Raw genomic sequence first — 21,171 nt, forward strand, 5'->3', positions numbered from 1 at the left:
AGAAAATAAGTTACACACCTCGGCGGGATCACTGGCTGTTACGCTGTTATATATATTTTGATGGGAAAGTGTGTGTGTATGTTTGTCCGTACGGCAAAACGGAGCGACGAATCGTCGTGATTTTTTAAGTGGAGATAGTTGAAGGGATGGAGAGTTACATAGGCTACTTTTTGTCTCTTTCTAACGCGAGCGAAGCCGCGGGCAAAAGCTAGTTTATCATAAAAGTGTTTGTTATAAATGAACTGGGTGTGCAAAGCCTTAGGATACGCCTACCTACACTAGTGACTCAGCAATCTCCTTGCTAACAATAACGCTCCTGAGTGGCATACCGAATGAATGAAAGTCTTTTCTCTGTACATCACACGATTAGATACGTGTACAATAAACAGAAGGCGTTAACGAATAGGTACCTCTACTTACATACAGTTTGTTACGTCGACGAATCTATGGTACAGATGTTTCGTATTTTTGCACTTGACTATACAATGTAGGTACAGTCAACCAATCTGAATCCTAGGAGACTGTAGAACCCTTTCACAGTAAAAGTCAAAGTGACTGCTGAAGCTAATAAAGCACGGTGTCAATACGACAGGGTTCTACTGTTTGTAATATCCAAAATTATTCCTTAAAACGTAGAAAAAATTTAAACTATTTGAATAACAAATAATTATTGACCTCACCTCAGTAATAAATTGGTCAGAAACCTTTACGGAAACTCTTCCTTTTGGAATACCTACGGAATATTTTAAGACGCGTAATATTTCATATCAATAAAAACTTTTTGTACAAAATGCGACTTCAGAAGTTGGTACTGCCAACTAATAATAAATGAAAAGAGACGCAAAAGCCATTAAAATATTAAAGAAAAAAAAGTTCTTACTATTCTACTCACCAGTAGATGGCAGCACATGCATAGACTATTTCCAGTGTACTCAGCTAGTCGCTACAAGATGGCGCTGTAAGCTCATCTTACTTGTCGCGTGCAAAACTATAACTTAAATAGTGTGAGACGACCGGTCCGAATTGCATCCTGAAATAATGTACTTGTTTGATACCACAAGAAGGAAATATTATAGTACAATACGGACATTTTACCTTGTCACAGCTGTCAAAAGTTGTCAAATTAATCCAATATGTCAGTGTTTGCAAAGCGGTCGATCGCTGAAGTAATGAAAGAAATCATGTGAAATATAATCGTGTACAATAATTTTACTCTGTACAGTTTACAATAAGTGAATTTTAATAAATCCAATGTAAAAAAGGACACTATTTATAAACGGAGTCGAAATTTACAAGCAAGATGGCCAAGTAAGTAGATAATAAATTTTATAAAACAGATCTAATAAGATTATCGTACCATGCTATATCGTGTATACCTTCGCGAACAATTGATCCCGTATCCGTATACTTGCAGTAAAATTCATGCATACATAATGCAGTCATTATTTACGATACTTATTGTTATTTATTATAAGTATAAAAATGCAATATTCGTTAACATTCTTGTTGTTTCGCGTCTGTTATGACAAAAATTTGTACTGTAATGTAAATGTTTATTATTATTATTATTTATTTACTTTTCTTTTCATAGTCTTTTAATTGTTTAAATTATTCGTGGTCCCTGATAGAGTAAAGGCCACTTCCAGGCTTTGCCATTTATGTTGTTTGTATGTAACATTATTTGTACATGTAATAACCAAAGCATCCATTGCATTAAAAATAATCAGGAGAATTATGTAATTCACTCGCATATTACTGAGTTTTTTAGAAATTGTCATGCATCATAAAATCATAAGATCACTCTTTGTAAAACTGAAACAATTTGTGTTTCAATCTTCCAACTTTAGGACACATTAATGTTTTTTTTCTCTATTCTTTATAACAGGGAAATGATGATAGTGTTTGTGTACGACACACAATGCTGTGTTACGGAGGAGGACGACCCTATCAATGCTGTTCTGTACTTCCATCCTGGCTGGGTGTCCGACACACAGCGGCATGCCTTAGCTGGACAGGTAAGAACTGTTTTATTGTTTCTATGATGCACAATGCAAATCGCTTGATGGTAAGCAATTATTTTCATACTCCCATACCCATTAACATTCACAACATCCAACAACAAAAAGCAAATGTAAAAAAAGTAGAGAAAATTTATATCCCGCTTTACCCTGAATGCTTTTTTCATTTCATTTCATTTATTTCATGCAAAACCATGGTTACAAGAGGTGTTACATAACATAGATTAGGTACATGGTCACCCTGCAAGGGCGTAGCACTGTCTTAGAAAAAACTATCTTAAAACTAAAAAAATTACATTACAATACAATGGGCCCGCACTGCTTGGATTTACTCCACACATTATTTTTCTTTTGACGAAGAGGCTGGCAAGAGTGGCAAGTATAGAATGGTGTATTGTACATCTGAAAAACTGTTTACTACAGTCGCCTACAATAGTAAAAAGAAGACCGTAAAAATTTCCGACTCCGTTTTATTTTGTCGATTGTAGGTACCGTCGAGTTCATAAATATGTGTACATTTCTTCACCTTAACTCTATGCAATAAGGTGAAGAAATGTACACATATTTATGAACTCGACTGTAACTGTACGAACTGTGGTTTCCGCATGCTTATTTCCCTTCTCTAAAGCAACACAACAGTTATAAACATTGATTCTAAAAATGCTGATTTTTAGAAAGTCTCACTTCCCATGTTCGTGGAGATCTTAAAAATGCCACAAAACAAGTCCATGCATTGATTATCCAAAACCTGTTCGGACAAAATTAACTATGTCTGTGATATGATTACACAATTTTAAATATCAAAACACACTAATGCTTTCTGAGTAGCCTTGGCTCTATTACGTAAACATGCATATTATAATTCCATTCATTTTTTAATACTTTAGGATATTTTTACCATTTTTAAATCCACCGACCGTGTGGTGACGGGTTAAGAATTTCACCACCCCCTTTCTTCCCGTGGGTGTCGTAGAAGGCGACTGTGGGATATGGGTTAAATTGTGGCGTAGGCGAGAGGCTGGCAACCTGTCACTGCAATGTCACATTGTCACAGTTTCGTTTTCTATCAACCCCTTATTTGCCAAGAGTGGCACTGAAACTTGAGTAGTTTCATGTGCTCTGCCTACCCCTTCATGGGATACAGGCGTGATTGTATGTATGTATGTTTAAATCCACATAGGCGATTCCAAAATAGTATATTACGTTACGAGTGCGGAAAATAGGGTATTCTTTTTTTTATTAATTTATTGAAAACGAAGATAACTATATGTAGGTACATTGTACAGTTTCTGATCTTTTCGCCAAACTTACTTTTAACGGCGAAACGAGTGGCGATAAATTAAAACACGACCGAAGGCAGTGTTTTAAATCAACACGAGTTACGAATTCCCTCTTCGCACGTGTATCGTACGACGTTTTTCAGTACATAACTGTATAACTGTATCATTATATATGTATATGGCCCTTTGAAGTTTCAACATAGACACGTAGTGAACCGCTTCTCTCATTAGTGCGATAAAATACCGCCATCTGTAGTGTAAATATATAGGTGCGTTGCTAGTGCTCACTTATTTCTATAACATAACAGAAGGGTCCTTTTACTTTAACTGTGACCACTTTATCTAAAGTTCTTTTCCTGTAGAAATACTGAGAGTACGGTCTCTATTGTACACGAAGCATAAAGGACTTGTCTTCGACGACAAAAGCCACATTAAGTAATGAGCGATATTCGTAATAAATGTTACCATGTTAAAATGCACTTCGGGATTACTGAGCTCCATACTTCGGGCTGGAACCAAACCATCAACCAAATCGAAACGTAATTTCTTCAGACGCTATACCGGCAATACAGTTACCGCAAGGTTTATAGTTTCGGCAAATTTTTGCACAAAACCAAATATTCGCCCAAGACAAAATTTGCATTCTGCCAGAACCGGTAACTTCATTCATACTGTTCGTAGATTATCGACCAACTTATATATAAAACAGTTATAAAAGTGATAACTGGTGAATTATCGACCTTATTAAAAAAAACTTAAGTTACCACTGATCAGTTACATGGCCCACCAAACTAGCCACGTTGATGATATCCTGACCGAACCCGACCTTACACGTACGCTCACACAAAAGAGAGTGAGCGATTTATAGTTCATTGCTCTCTTTTATTTGTTCGTTTCTATCGCCGATAGCTACTCGCTTACACTCAATTTGACAAGTTCAACTTGTTGCGGGTTTATCCGTTTGAAACAAAAGTATTTTAGTAAACGGAATAAATCACAATATTGATGATACAAGTCGAATTTGTACAAACAACAAGATCAAACTTGTTAAAAGATATTTGATTTAATCAGCCAAACATATTTAATTATTTATGTTTAAAACAACATGTGTCATGTTGCTTTTTATAAAATCGCCTTGTTGATTCAAATGACAAGTAACTTGTAGAATGTACTAGTTCTACTTAACAAAATATAACTTGTTGTTTGAACGAAAGAGCACGTAAGCGCTATTTTAACCAAAAAACTTGTTGAACGAACATGAAAACTGGTTGTTTTTTTCTCTCAGTGTACTCGCATTTGGTGGGAGCAGCGCCTGTAGTCTATGTCGTGGCGAGATAATCTCGCGCTAATTATGTGCTAGCCCTGCTGCACACCTCCTTTCCACATACATAGGTACCTAACAGCTATATTTTGCAGGTGGTAGGCGCAGCACACTGCGTCAAGTCGCTGTTCTCCCAGCCAACCGCCATCACTCTTCAGAGCGGCAAGTTCATCATCAGGGAGTACGGCAGATATATTCTGGTAAGTCTTGTCTATTAAATATCATTGCTTGCAGAACCGACGGCCATTTAGCTTAACTCATTAACCTTACATGTACCTACTGGACCATGTACCCCAGATGCACAGTAATAAAGAGTACTATCGTACAGTATGGTCACTCCCGCTCCCCGATGACAGTGCCGCCCACCCCCTCTCGGTTACGTCACAGTTACCGTCAAAAACGCGAACAGTCGACCTGTCATTCATATCTCACTCATACTCATACAAGCATAGTACGCGTTCACCTACACGAGCATAGAATGTGTGCTAGGAACGCGCCTCTTTCATATATTTGATCGCCAGTGTCCGAGATGTGCCAGAGGTTATATTAGATACCTAGCCAAAATAACCCTATACAGGAGGTAAAATCAGAAAGCCCCCAGTCCAGTCCAGCCCTACAGTCTCTCGACTCGACTGATATAGTGAAGTTTCGTAATCAGAAATAGGAAATTAGTACTCGTACTCTATTAAAAAAACTCAAACAAAATAACTAAGTATAAATTGCCCATGATTCGATTTAAATACTTACATATCTGTAAGTTTAAACTTAAGTTGCATCATTATCATTATTGATATTTAACTAATCACAACAGAAGCTAATCGTCATAATCGCAAATGAAAGTAGTTTATTGACGTCATTCACTCCTCCACTTTTCCATCATTCCGTAAACATAGCTAACCATTCGACATCGAAACTAGCCATTCGACACCTTATCCCAAGGAACTAAACTCTACCAACGGTCATAGGCACTTTCTTTGACCTCCAGTATCATCTGACGACACCTTATCAACCTTAGTGTGTTTTTCTACAAGGTTCATAATGTCTGCAGTGCGATAGAGCTGGCGTTTAAATGGTTAAGTAATCATAGGCTGTCGTAAAGATTTATGGTTATAGGTGTAGATAACCCCCGCCTTACTGCTGGGGACGTGACATGACGTGTTTACATAAGTTATTACCAGTACGACCACCTATGTGACATTGGGCTTCCGTGAGACACTACATTCTGTTTTAAAACTTCCGTGAGACACTGACACCAAGATTGGTGATAGGTAGTGATTGATTGAAAATGCTCCTCGGTATAGAAACGATACATGTCGAGCAATCTTCGGGTATGTACGGTCACGGACTTTGTTAATCCACTTCTAGCTCATTTTATACTGAACACGCCATAGCTTAACTATATAATAACAAAATTATTGTGGCATCTAAATGGCTCAACATTAAAGTCCTTGAGTGTACGTGAGCAACCCGGTCTTACACGTTTAATTTATTTTTTATATGTTGATTCGTAATATTTTAGTTTAGATTACAAATGACGATAACGTAGATAACAAATAAAAAAGGTTACAGATATTTATTTTTGAGATAACCGGGTGCATCTCAGTTAGTAGTATGTAGAGGATCTACCTAGGTAATTTAGGCAAGTGATACAAATATGTACTTACTCTCAGAAAATATGACTCATATTTATTGAACTACATTATTAGATTTACGGAAATAACCGTTGCTTGTTAATTTGACACAAATTCATTGTACGTATCTATACGTAGGTATCCATACCTAAATAGACCAAGTTAATGATAATGCATAACGTTTACATTTTATCGTCACATATTTTTTCTTTAAAACAATCTTACTACTTACTTACCTTCAAGAGCTGTAAGTCAAAATTTCGGCTAATTATTAAACAGTACAAGCAGGGGCGGCTCACTCCGCAATTCTATCGCCGTGCTACAAGTACATGCCGGCGGCGCGAGTTCGCGGCCTAATCAGGGGTGGCGCGCGTTCTCACGGAACGCACGTTCGCACTTTCTATTGTTATTTTACGTCGCGAGTTTTTTTTTAAGGTTCATATGCGATGTCCGCGTGTGGAATGGCTAACAATGCTAAGTTAAATAGACATCATGAATAAAATATGTACCATAGGACATTCTTACACAGATCTACTATTGATTAAGTCCCACGGAAAAGTTCAATATCTAAGGCTTGTGATGTTGGAACTTAAACCAAAATACTGTATATATACCTAGAAAGTACCCAAGACTTAAATATAATAGTATAAAATTTTATCTGAGTAATTAATTCGTTTTAATCCATAGGCAACCCTATCATCCGACGCTGCGCACGTGCGGCTGGTTTCTTTGTAAAAATTTTGTAGGCATTTAAAAAGGCGGTATTTCGTGAACATCAAAGCAGTGGGCCTTCTGTACTTGTACTATTATAATTATATTCTGTGGTACAAGTTTCAATCGGCCTCAGGCGCCATTAGGAGGTGGTTGTGGTTTTATCCAGGTTGTGCTACATATTGTGTTGTAGGCTAGTAGGTACATAGGTGATATCGATATCGTTGTGACGAAATATCTAATAATCCATACTAAGACGATACGTAACCAAACGCACCTCTAATTTTGGTTTATTGAACTGTACTGGAGTATGTCGTAATGTGGCTTTGAATAAAAATATGACCTACATAGATAGATAGATAAAAACTTTATTCATTTCCACAACATACATGGTTTAAATTACAAAACAATTAAGTACATGCAACTTAAAATTAAGAAAAAACAATCTATTCTAAAAAATCTAAACTAATAATGATACGACCATGTGTCGTGGCAGAGAATTGGCGCTGGCTCAGCATGATGATGCGGCAAGCCCATGGCAAGCCACATCGCTGATATTCTGCCAGAACCTTTTATAAAAGTTTGTGCAACGCTTTATTATAAGTACGTTCATGTAAGTGTCTGTGTACATGTGTACATGTTGTGTACATACATTAAAATTATTTATTTACACCTTTATAATTTCTGTCTACCGAAGATTAACCGAACAAGTTTCGAGTAGAAGTGCAGGTAAAGAAAACCCAAGAGTTTAACTTCAAATTTGATAAATGATGGCACTGTACACGTATAGCTCCGTAAAACGCCATATTTTTTCAATTTTTGAAGTAATCATGGCAACAATTTTTCTTCAATCAATGACTCTTTCCTCCTATGCATGTTTTACTCGTACATCATCAAATTATGTATTGAGAAGAAAAAACTTAATGTTCTTCTTACTTTATCAGTTTAGTCTAATCAGTAAGTTCTTCCCCAGGCCATAGGCAGCGACCGCAACATCCCCGACTGGGTGCTCAAGAACCGCGCGTCTCTCCTCACGTCCATGATCAAAGTGTACCACGGGGACCTGCAAGCTTTAGCCCTACAGATGGAAGACCAAAAGCGGTTAGCTGAGAAGCTGTACCAGATCTTTGAGACATACTTGCCCGTGCTTCAATATGGATGTCACATTTTTCAGAGGGTGCCGATGCTTAGCCTACCAAAAGTAAGTGCTGTAACTGTGATGCTGTCTTTCGACACATAATTTTAGCGGTTTGTCAAAATTGTCTTCTTCATTATGTTTTAAGCAAAGAGGATAGAGTAGTGATGTGCAGGTTGCGGAAACTTTCCAAAAAAATCTTAAATTTCTTGAAAAATTCACGAAACTTTCACGAAAAATAAAGGGAATTTAGATTTATGAAATAGAAAGTTTCCATCCATACAAATGTCCATACAAAGTATGGAAAGTTTCCGAAGTTTTCCTATGTGAAAATTTCAGAATTTTGGAAACTTTCCGTCGGCACATCACTAGGATAGAGTATTATAGAGAGTTATTGTCGAAGTAAAATGTGTAATCACAGTGCATAGACTGCCATCTCTTGACACAGGCTTAAAACTTTTGAACCGCAGTTTTGACAATTTGGCCCATATTCTTAGCTTGATATGTTTTAAAATGTCAAATATTAATATTAGCGCCATCTAGCGGAGCGTCTCCCAAAGGTGTAATGCCATCTAGGCCACCGTACCTTTTTCTGTATGTACGTTTTTTTCTTAGACTTTATCTGTCTATACGTAGTTATATATGTATTTGGCTTTAAGTAACAACTGTTTCAAACTGTAAGGTATTTTGTGCAATCAATGAAGGTAAATAAAAGAAATCGCTTGTTTTAGTGATGGTTTGCAATTCGCACTGGACTAATTTGGGGACTTATGGTTCGAATTCTCCCACACGTAAGAGGCGTTTGTAGGCTGAAATATTATTATTATTATTATAATTTCCGCAATCAATATCAGTTTAACGAATCACCGCTGAGAAAGGTATTACTTTCTCCTAATGTCTGGCAATGACGCGATCAACAGAAGCAAATAATATTACAAAATAAATACAGAATTATCGTAGACAGAGATAAGATAGCGCGTGGAGTAGGTATTTGTTTGTTTTGCCGGCCGGCGCCGGCGACCAACGTGACGTGTTTGCGAAGAGGGTGGAAATATTATGTTACCTACTTTTTTTGATTCTGGATAATCTTTTTATATCTCGTGTCTTTTGTTTTTTTAACCTCCAACGCAAAAAGAGGGGTGTTATAAGTTTAACCGCTCCCATATAACCATAATCGGTCGCCGTTCCTACGCAAATCCTCCTATTTTGTGTACACACAGGTCTTCGGGTCTCAATGCTTAGTCGCAGTACGGTCGACGTTTAGTCGCGGCGACCCAAATGGGGACGATTGGTAACAGGCACAAATGGTCACAAAAGTGACAGAAGTGTGCACTACGCGTGCACACATTGTTACCGTTTGGCGACTACTTTCCCAAAATCATTCGTTCATTTCATTCTTTTCAAATGGCGACTGTCAGAGACGTCAAAGTAAAAAAGAAATAAAATCATTTGACATTAAAATGTAATGGCGTAAGAATTTGTTAAAGATAAATATTGTTTGCATTTGTAATATAATGTGGGCTAATTACCATGGCCAATTAAATTGCTCGAGTGATTTCATAAAATAAGTCTAAATTTATCAACGCGCCATCAATTTACCTCAGTTTAACCAGTAATAATATTATTGACTACTCGGTGTTTGTGTGTTATGTATATTGATTGGTGAAGTTTTAGTGCTCCGGTGCATATACTATACTGAAATAATAAAAATAATGCCTAGAAAACCAATAAAGTTGTTAAAATATGGATTAAGACGGTAATATTCCATGTAAAAAACAGTCGCCAAACGGTCACCAGACGGTCGACAAACGGTCGCAAAATGGTCGCAGCGTACACGCGTGACCGAAAGCAGTGAATATTTATTGGATTTTCAAAATGGCTAATAAATTCATTTTTTCCAGGTATCCTCAAACTTTATAAACAATTAAATATGCCGTCGTACTCAGTTGTCCTTACTAAAGAAGATTAAAAAAAATTGTAACGTGCGTACCGAGCTGCTGGGTTGTAAAGGATCGGGGATCATATTATTATGGTCTTCTATAGAGCAACTAGTATTTTGTGGCATTTCACAATTGACACTTGTTGAAGTAGTCTTCATTAATATTACTATCAACATTCATTTCAGCGATCTGTACTTCTTTTGTCAAGATTTTTGTATAGGACTTATCTATACATCTACAAATTTGTAATGTTAAAGAGACATAAATAAAACGTAGTAGAGTAAATAATGTGTTTTTTTTTTGTAACCCAAACAAAATACTTGTAGATACGAGTGCGGAAAAGAGGAAAATCGATACGAATAGCGATAAATTAATACACGATCGAAGGGAGTGTTTTAAATCGACACGAGTTGTGAATGTCCTTTTCGCACGTGTATCGTACGACGATTTTCAGTACCTAAATCTAAGCTAAGAGTTTCGACCAGACAAGAAATGAATCATTGCTTGATTTGCTCGCACTACTGCGTTAAAAAAAGCAGCATCTGTACTGAAAAAAACTATCATTGCGCAACAGAAATTCTATTAATATCACAGTAAATAGGTACTCTATTTCATTTGATTCCTACTTTTATTATGTAAAGCAACACTACACTTCATTTTTATCAATAAGAATTAAAAATTATATATTTAATACATTAAGTAACTATAAAGTGCTTATCTATTTGTATTATCATTCTGCACTTTTCTTAACTTTCCCACATTTCTATAAAATGTCAAAGAGTGCTTAAATGGTCGTCGTCGTTTATTATTATTTAATTCGCTCATATTTAAATGATTCAAAGCAACCAGTCCACAACTTCACAAGACAGTTTGAGAAACCTTCGTATTTCAGATTGTCATTTGCGGATACAGTGGTTTAGGAGCAGTTCGGTAATCAGACCTACACATGTGTGTACAAATTCTGTCAATGTCACTGTCAGAAACCGTTCTGACAGTGACAATGACAGCCACAAATTCGTCCACATGTTGTTACCGTTATGTGTGCAAACGTCGACTAATAAAGTGTCGTTAAAAGTCATTCTGACAGTGACATTGACAGCCACAAATTCGTACACATTTTGTTACCGTAACGAGTGCTCACGACGACTACATTTTGTTATTGTATCAATACGGTCGCATTGTTTGCACGACGTTACCACGCGTTATGTCACATTTGACAGTTAGTTACTGATTTGAAGATTTTGCGACTGAAATGGTTGTATGGGCTACATTATGTCTGTTTGTGGCTGCTAACCGGGTGTACCGATTTGTATACGGTTTTGTTATTTGAAAGCGGGTTTTCCTGCGATGGTTCTTAGACATTTTCTACCAAAACCGGCCCAGCCATTTTCTAGTTTTTAGGGTTCACATTTTTAATTATTTATAATATGGATACTTTTTTTACTTCCCTACTGATAATATATTCATATTCATATATTTATTCATAATAGTTCATATTATATATCACATACATTTTAAATACAATTATTTGCACAATTGATATTTGTAACATTAAAATATTTTACATACTTATTCTAAGCTTAGGTACTTATTTTAGGTTTTATTCGTCTGTTTGTGTTTTTACAGAGTGCTACGGCAGTATATTTGGAATCCATGCAGATCCTGGAGCAGTGCCGTCGCAACCGCGGCGTACTGGGTGGCGTCGTTCTTTACAATAACAAGTAAGGAGCTTGCTTTTCAGACTGGCGTCCACTTTCGCGGATTCGAGTCCTCCATACATTTACTATCAACGGTGAGTTCGATTCGCCGCGTCGTTAATGGATGAATGCTGCCTAGTAGACGACAGCCTTTAGAATCACAGGTCACTGTAGAACCTTTTCATAGTCAACGTCGAAGTGACTTCTATTTCAAATAAATCACGGTGTCAGTAAGACAGGGTTCTTAAGTGGCTTTGGATTCAAGTTGACCATACTCAGATGATTAAATAGGTACCTATCTGAACTGGGGATTTCGACCCCTTCAACGCCAAGAACCACTAAAGTAGTCGTGTGCCCACCACGCCAATAACTAAAGTGGCTAACTGACGGACGCTGTCGAAGCAATTGTCCTGTTGATTAAGGTTTATATTAGTTACCTGCCTTGTATTTTCATATGGATGGCCTGTGAATATGTCAGGTCGAACCTGAATAAATACATGACGCGCGGTCAGTCTCATGGTAGGAATACCCGGGGAGCACACCTGCTACTAGTCCCGCGCCGTAGACTCGCTAAGGCTCGAAAATCACTCGCTGTCCTCGGTGTTAAGATATATAATACCCTTCCGAATCATATAATTGCCTCCGCGACTGATAGCATATTTGATCGTAAATTGAAAGCAATGTTAATTGACTTAAGTTGTTCACAGTGGTGAATGAATTTTTATTCAGGGATCGTTAATATGTATAATTAATCATAAGTAGTTATTATATTTTAAATCGAGACTTATATTGCGTATGACTACATCGGAGAAGACTCCGAAACCACGGGGACAGCGCCGTCCCTGAAACGTTGGAAGTCAGTTTAATATGTAGTCATACGCGATTAAGTCCTGATTAAAAAAAAAACTTCGTTTATTCCACAGAATCGTCGCAACACTCCTACCTCCAAGTCTCACGTCATACCTAACAGTAGTGGACCCGTACCGGATAAAGTCACCCGCAGAGACTCTTGAAACAGAAACTCCACTGCCACTCGGCGCTCAGCTACTAGTTGTCTATGTCGCTAAGAAGATGTACAGTAGTCTTAAGAAACAAGCAGAGAAGATGCAAGAATTTAGCCATAATGGGGAGGAGATGATTGCCAGGTTTAAAAAGGTAAGTTTTGATACTTTCTAGTAAAGGCTCTAGACTGTCTGTAAGCGTGTGGAGAGTAGTGATAGGTATATGTCTCTCAAAACGTGGATATAATACCGAGAAGCATGCGGAGAAAATATAGAAATTCAACCAAAATGAGGAGACAAAAATATAATTTATTTAGTTATTTATTTACAAGAACGGTTTACACCTGCATTACATTTATTTTAAATAGTACACACTAATACTCACGTAACGGTGTAGGAATTTAAGAACTTCAACTCTTCAATATATTGATTTAAACTAACACGATCTTCACTCATATTATTAAATTAAAACGGGACTTAATCGCGTAAAACTTACGTTTTATATTTAACCTGACGTTTCGGACATGACATTACGTCCGTGGTCACGGGTAGACAACTCAACTTCAACTCTTCATTTATTCAATATCTGGGCAACCGAGCTTCGCTCGGTTCTGTTTCGTATCCTTGACATATGTCGCCATCTAGTTCAAAAATGAATAGTACCTACATCGAGCGAAAGAATTCTCAGCCTTAACAACACAACTACTCCACACGAGATGGCGCGCATTTCGCCACAAAAACTCAAATAGTGTATTTTTCTATTCGTTTTAGCCTTGACCTGTGTCGCCATCTAGTGTTTGCAATAAATAGTACTTACATCGACCGAAAGAATTCTGTCTTAACAGTACAACTACTGCACACGAGATGGCGCGCGAAGAAAAACGCATGAAAACTCGAAAATTCGCGTTTTCCGGGACCTAAGGATAAGTTAGACCGATTTTTCACCCCCAAAAACCCCCACATAACAAATTTCAGCGAAATCGTTAGAGCGGTTTCCGAGATCGTCAGTGTAAATAAATATATAAATAAATAAATATACAAGAATTGCTCGTTTAAAAGTATAAGATTCATTCACCCTCTCACAGTAAGCAAGGCACCTGGACGCGAGTGTAGTCCATGTATCATAAAAAATTGTAGGTCGTTACTCAAAAGGCCGTTTAACAAATTGATCATGTCGCACAGTGGCGAGTGCCGCCGAGCCGCGGTTGCACGTGGTCCTGCGCTGCTCGACGATTGCAGGTAGGGGCGCAGACGGGATTCGTTCGAAGGGACAACAAAGTGAATGAATGACACCTGTCAAGGCCCAAGGCAATAAGATAGAAACACTAGTGCCGCTCTAGGCGATCACGGAATTCATTTTCAAATGACCGTTACTATTATTTGCAGAACCAAGAAGCGGAACGCGACAAGCGCGACTTCCCAACCGGCATGAAGCGGGACAAGTCGCTCCTGTTCACCGCCGTGCCAGAAGAGGACCACACGATGATCTCCCCTCCCGCTCGCGCGCCGCACGAGCCCCCGCCCCCCGCCATGCCCGACGTCGTCCCCTTCACAAACAAACCGAGGCCCAGGCCCAATAAACTCTCACTTAGCTTCAAAACTCAAATATCCGTCGACGAAGAATCCAAGGAAAACGAAAAAGTCTTCACAGGACAAACGAGTGTATGCTCCACACCCATGCTAGAGTATAAAAGACTCCATGGCAACATGCTTTCTATTTGCCAAAACCCCGACCCGCAGAAAGAAAAACTTGAAACCGAACCCGATGTCCTAAAGAACATAGAAAACTGTGCCAAAGTCATCGAAAATGAAAAGAGGGATAACAAAATTGTCTTAGACATAAACTGCATCGCTGACCATTATATAAACAAACCTGAGCCTATCCGGAAAATGGCGAGCGTTATAGACATACAGGAAACCTTTAAAAACGTGACCAACAGAGCCACAGCCAAGTTCAAGTTAAAAAGATCACACGTCCCTTTACACGATGATATGTCGCCTGATCAAATGCAGAAAAGCGTCAGCACAATGACTATAAACGATCCCTCCTTCCCTGTATTCAGAAATGACGGGATCGAGATATCAGAGTCCCTGTTTAACCAATATCTAGAACAGCATTACGCTAGTATGAAACAGGATTTGTCCAAAGAAGACAACATGTTCACTTATAACATGAAGGTATGTGAGCAGGAAAAATTTGAAGGCTTCGATTCGGAGTTGACGAAATCGCCTCAGCGGACGCCAAAGAAAATCCCTAAAGACTCTAAAACCGTTGATCAGTCTAGGCGAAAATCGTTATCACTGCCTCTAAAATCTTTATCAGAAAGTTCAGATTCTCAGATCGGTTCGGATTCGTCGGCTAGCTTTAAGAAGAAGCTAAGTGGGGTGCAACTAACGCCGTTGATGGAGAAGCTAAGTCACTTGGCGTTTTCGGACAAGTCGAGTGGGTATAGCAGTCGAGTGATGACGCCGCTTGAGCTGAGAGAGTTCACTCCGGCGGCGGAACGGCAAATCACGTTCAGTGACAGGTATGTTCTTATCATACATTACTATGAAGATAATAGAGCATAATCCATATTATAAATGGTACTTTTCCTCCTTACCTCTATTCTCCATGTTTTAGAGTTTGTGTTGTGGTTGATTTCATAAAACTTATAAATGGGAAAGTGTGTCTGTTTGTTTGTCCGTCTTTCACGACAAAACGGAGCGACAAATTGACGTGATTTTTTTAAGTAGAGATAATTGAAGGGATGGAGAGTGACATAGGCTACTATTTGTCTCTTTCTAACGCGAGCGAAGCCGCTGGCAAAAGCTAGTATATAATATAGTTTCATTGCATGGATTATCATCAATTAAAATTGATAAAAAGAGATAGGTAAATAAGTAGTCCGTATAAAAGAGCAAAGATTGCGTCACACCAGTTAACGACTAACCATTTTCTGTTTTAGACCAAAAACCCAACACCAAGACTCAGAATCGGACTACGATTCCGATTCAGACTTGGAACTCCTGCCCTCCTACACGCAGCACGCCGTCAAGTGCGGTCTCTTCGTGAGCGGACTGCACAATATGGCGCTCTTGGCGCTAGTGGACGCCAGCGCGGCTGGCGACAGTGACGTCATCAACTCTCTCGTAAGACATTATTACTGTTTTTTTTATACTACGTCGGTGGAAAACAAGCATACGGCCCGCCTGATGTAAAGCGGTCACCGTAACCTATGGACGCCTGCAACTCAAACAGTGTCACATGCGCGTTGCCACCCCATTAGAAACTAGTAGGTACATTCCCTTTTGCTGTGTTAAGTACACAGCAAAAAGGAGTGTACAAGTTCTAAGGAGGGTTCGGGTTGCCGACGACTCAAAGGACAATAGACGGAACAAGTAGGTACTACCGCAGTTGGGCTCTGCTCTAGATTCGAGCGAGACGATATCCGCTGTACAGCACAGCTACCACACAAAGCGGAATATCATTCGCTATGCCCTACCTCCTACAAACTACTGTAACTTACAACTCTCCTACCGTCCGCGTTCTTAGCGGACGTTAGTTCAGTTTTATTTCGTGTTTTTCTTATGGACTGAAACTTTTTGAGGCTCTTTCTAGGAACTATTTTAACCCTTTTTCGTTTGTGAGTCAATTTTAGTATTACGTATACTTATTAATCGGTAACTATTGCTCTCTTAATAAACAAAACTTGAAATAAAACTATGGAAACGGATTAAATCGCATATAATGAATTTAAAATACATCCCGACGTTTCGAACTCTTTACAGCGTTCGTGGTCAACGGGTGACCGGGTGACGGGTGGTCCGTTTCCATAGTTTTATTTCATGAGTAACTATCGCGGTAACCGAGGACAATATTATAAACAAAACTTGTTTAAAAATCGAAATAAGATGTCATATATTAAAGAAAAAATGACGAGCACCACCAGTGGTGAAGGCCGGATTCGAACCGGCGTCTTTAGCAATCCGGGCTAACGCCATGAACCCCTAGGCCACCTCGCCACAGCGGAAGCCGTCGAAATTTCTCTTCTATGTGTCATCTTTGTAAGACTAGGCGTCTTTGACCAACTCTAAGGGCAAGCAGTCGGTGCTTGCACCTCCTATACGAAACCTTTACAGGTTTACGATATAGCTAGAGAGACTGGTGCTGCCATCTATACGCAACTATGGGAACAAATCAAATTATTTTAACAAATATTTTGATTTGTGTTTTTTTAAGCAGTCACAAAACTTGTTTAATTACAGTGGGAAACGTCTCTAAACGCCCTCGGCCCCATCGAGCAGAAATGCATGGAGCCGCTCAGTGCCGGCGCGGATGACGCGAGCGATTACAGCTATCTCACTCTAGACCCCGACTGGGGGACTGTTAGAAAGGGAGGGCCTTGGGCTGCGCTCGATATAGCCACTATGGGGCTCATACACCACGAGTTGGCCGCCGATCCTGATATGTCGGAGATGATTCTAAGGTAAGACTCGTGACACTCTCGATGTAGACTACCACTTTAGACCCCGCCCGGGGGATGGTCCCAAAGGAAGGAGCTCGGGCTGCGCTCAATATACTCACTATGAGACGTATACCCGATCGCCTAAAACATACTTTAATATTGTTCTCAAGTAAAACTGTCAAGAAGCGCTGGTAGCCTAGCGGTAAGTGCGTGCGACTTTCGTTCCGGAGGTCGCGGGTTCGAACCCCGACTCGCACCAATGAGTTTTTCGGAATTTATGTGCGAAATGTCATTTGATATTTGCGAGTCGCTTTTCGGTGAAGGAAAACATCGTGAGGAAACCGGACTAATTTCAATAAGGTCTAGTTTACCCTTCGGGTCGGAAGGTCAGGTGGCAATCGCTTTCGTTAAAACTAGGGCCTACGCCAAATCTTGGGATCAGTCGTCAAAGCGGACCCCAGGCTCCCATGAGCCGGGGCAAATGCCGGGATAACGCAAGGAGGATGAGGATGAAGTAAAACTGTCACCTCGATATATCACTCTAGACCTCGGCGAAGAGCCACGGGCGGCACTCGACATAGCAACTATGGGGCTAATTTGAATGCGTTTTTTTTTTCAGGAGCGACGAGAGCTGCGTCCTCGGCGTGTCCATGGGCGGCGCGCAGATCTACTACCAGGAGAGCGGCGCGCGCGGCGCCGGCCCGCCCGCGCCCTCCGACCCGCTCGCCGCCGCGGCGTTGCGCGCGCGCCGCCGTCTGCACCGCGACCACGCCGCCACTATCATATAAACCTGGCTATAACTGAGGCTCCAGAGTTACTTGAACACGAGTCGATTGTGGCCCGTGTGGACGGCGAAGATATACTAGAGTGCCACTAGCGGCGCCTTCGAATCCACTCGCCGCTGCCCCGCTACGCGCGCGCCGGCGCCTTCGCTGCGACCGTGCCGCTCCTGTTACATAAATCTGGATACTTAGGTATAGTGAGGTTTAGGCGAGTGAAGATTTCCCAGAGTTTTACTTGAACGCGGAACAATGACTTGAATGTTTAAAAGAAGAGTGCTTCTAGCGACGCTTTTAGATCCCCTAGCTACGACTCCGTTACGGGCGCAAAACGGCTACAACTTATCAACCTAGATACTTGATTTGAGGTTTCTCAGGCATTACTTGAACGCCGTTGAACCGGCGATTTATCAATAAAGTGCCACTTGCGGCGCCTCGAAACCGCTCGGCCGCTTTAGGGTCAATTTACACGGCGCTCGACGCACGTTGCGTACTAATACTTGCGGTAGTTTTCATTCCCATGAAGAAACATTCCTCCTGTAGTCGAGTCAAAATTTGACGGTATTAGGAAAAGTAAGGAGTAAACTTGTAAAGTAGGCTCATGTGAAGTTAAATGGCATGAAACGGCTATGTTCAATATTAATAATTTATGTAGGTATCCTTATAAACCTGATAATTTACTAATGAATATGTAGAAAGGCGTGTTCAAATATACCTATCCCTGTCTCTGTAGACAGGGATAGGAATTTTCACATAAGACATTCAAACCAATCGGGAAAAGGTGGAATACACCCGTAGAACGCGTACCTATATTGTTTCGTTATTCTAGTGTAAGCTTGTGACGCAGTCAATCTTTGATGCCGTCTAGGAGTAGGTAATCGTTAGACGTCTAGTTGGAATCTTATTCCTTATTTTATACTATTATTATGTAGAACTCGCTATTTATAACTACACTGTATTCCAAAATCGAAAAGAAAATTGATTTTGCGATCACGTGCTTAGCACTTCGTCCAGTCACGCCAAAATATTTATTTTTTATCTAAAATAGTCTTGCCATAGATTTTTAATTATACATAAATGTATTTGCTAGTTTATTTATGTACTATTCCAGGCTTTATTCGCCAATATTAGATATAAGTATGTTTTATTGTTGTTATTAGGGCCACTCGCGCGGTTCACAGTTAGATACTTTGAATATTCTCACTTTCCGTACCAAACAATATTGGCAGCAATGGGTTAACACAGGGTCGGTTGCACCAAACAATCTATTACGAAATTTAGCATTCGCTAATTCTTTTGAATGGAATTCCATTGACTTCTGCTGCGTGATGTTGATGTCTCTGTGGTTGATGGAACTGGCCCTTAGACTACTTGCGTTATGGGAAATATTAATTAGTTTTTAGTATATTTTGGTCAAGATTATTTTTGACTAAAATACTTCTTTTTACTCTTTGGAACTGTTTTTTACAGAACTTCTGACCAATACAAAATTGTATACAGGTTGTCCACATATCATATAGTGCTGCTCATGAGTTTTCGTTCTAAATCTTCTATATATATATACAGTATGATATACTTACTTCCTGTAATGAAAGTGGTACTAAGTACTTTGTACTTACTTTTAAGCATGGCAGCTGCTCCCAAAATGTTCGAAGACTGGATCCTTCAGGGACGTTTTCAATTAATAGTAATATACTTACTTCCCTATTACAAAGAAGCTTATCTGTCTAACGAAGTCCAAACTAAAGAACTACCAGAAGTAGGTACTATTGCTTATTATATGACAATTTCATTGCCATTTGAGGCTTTGCAGTGAGAATAATTAAGAAAAAACAAAATGTCATAAAACATCGCTTCAATTTGTTTAGAAAATTACGAAATACTGTAATTTTCTTCAGCTCATCTCATTCTTGCCATTAGTTATAAGTTTCTGGCCAAGTAGGATAATGGTATCTATGCGAGCTCAATCTTGCCATCCAATCAGAGTATTGTAAAGGTTTTAATTTATACTTTGTATTCCACGTTTTTTGTTATTCAGTATTATTTGACATTCCAAGTTATACATTATTTTGACATATTCACGTTGCCACGAGATAACCAATTCGTATGTCTGATCTGTGATGATTGTGTTATTTTACATATTTGAAGATATGGGGCCCATTTCTCAAAACTGAAAGTTATAAGTTACAAGCGGAAGTCTCTTTCCAACTTGTCATATTAGCCATTGACAACCGCTTGTAAATTGTAACTTCGAGAAATGGGCCCCTGGTTAGATAACCAGCCAGCACCTTTTTCACTTGGTGCCGTGACCACGATATCTCCTGACATCTGTGTGCGTCCATCGACAAGGTAAAACGACATTTACATGATCAAATCATCAAGTTTCCGATAGTCACGTAATGAATGGCGTACGTCACTCAAGGCGACTAAATCGTAGGTTATTGTCTTCTGTAAATCCTGTCTCCGGGTTCGTCTCGAGGCAACATGAATTATTATTTTACCTAGTTTTAAGAAATGTACAAAATGTAACGCGTCCAAAGCTGTAATTCTTTGCATATTTACTATTTTGTTGTAAGCTAGTACTATTTTAACAGCCAAAATGAGTGCTTATTTATACAAACCATACATTTAAGTGCGATTGACGCTAGTCCAGTCAACGATTAACAAAAAAGGATAATGGGTTGATCTACATCCTTGTAAAGCTCCCATTGATACCTTTTTAGCTTTCTCATTCCAAGCTTCGTCCTAAATAAAATACCTTGACTGTTATTTTTTATTGTTTTTAAATTATATTTTTATATGATTTGGAAAGACATTTGAAAAGTTGCCATTGTAAGGAGTGCCAATGTGACACGTATATAATATTAATTTCTTATAGTTATACATAGAAATTGTTAAGGATTTTAATAAAAACCCAATAGAGAATGTTGTTTGTTATTACATCGAAAATATCCCACTAAACTACTGAAATTAATAATTAAAATACAATATAGAATTATAATATACATCATAAATAATACACTAAATACAAATGACTCAATGGGCTAGTTTACTTTCCATCCCATAGAAACACAGGCTAGGTTAAAATAATTAGGTACTGTAAAATGTAATCTAAGCAAAACTGGTCTAAAAACGGCCAAATTACTTTTTTCATTACTACCTAGTCTATGTCTTCAATACGTTATTAAACCATTAACTTTATATAGATGT

General features: G+C 39.0%; 1 protein-coding gene across 1 annotated transcript; it reads left to right on the forward strand.

The window, feature by feature from the left end:
- The first annotated feature begins 1,156 nt into the window (after positions 1 to 1,156).
- Positions 1,157 to 20,886, forward strand: LOC125230663. Its single transcript, XM_048135894.1, has 10 exons — positions 1,157 to 1,308; positions 1,886 to 2,015; positions 4,715 to 4,819; positions 7,935 to 8,162; positions 11,663 to 11,757; positions 12,657 to 12,888; positions 14,121 to 15,262; positions 15,683 to 15,866; positions 16,983 to 17,203; positions 17,802 to 20,886. Exons 1-10 carry the CDS (start codon positions 1,301 to 1,303, stop codon positions 17,968 to 17,970), a joined length of 2,514 nt encoding a protein of 837 aa, XP_047991851.1. The 5' UTR covers positions 1,157 to 1,300; the 3' UTR covers positions 17,971 to 20,886.
- Positions 20,887 to 21,171: the final 285 nt, after the last annotated feature.

Source organism: Leguminivora glycinivorella, chromosome 10, assembly GCF_023078275.1.
Source record: "Leguminivora glycinivorella isolate SPB_JAAS2020 chromosome 10, LegGlyc_1.1, whole genome shotgun sequence".
NCBI classification, from domain to species: Eukaryota; Metazoa; Arthropoda; class Insecta; order Lepidoptera; family Tortricidae; genus Leguminivora; species Leguminivora glycinivorella.

Bases quoted from the DNA above. Each gene is read 5' to 3' on its own strand.
- LOC125230663 (XM_048135894.1), top strand. The intron at 4,820-7,934 runs GTAAGTCTTGTC...GTTCTTCCCCAG, and splicing joins AGTACGGCAGATATATTCTG to GCCATAGGCAGCGACCGCAA. The intron at 17,204-17,801 runs GTAAGACTCGTG...TTTTTTTTTCAG, and splicing joins ATGTCGGAGATGATTCTAAG to GAGCGACGAGAGCTGCGTCC.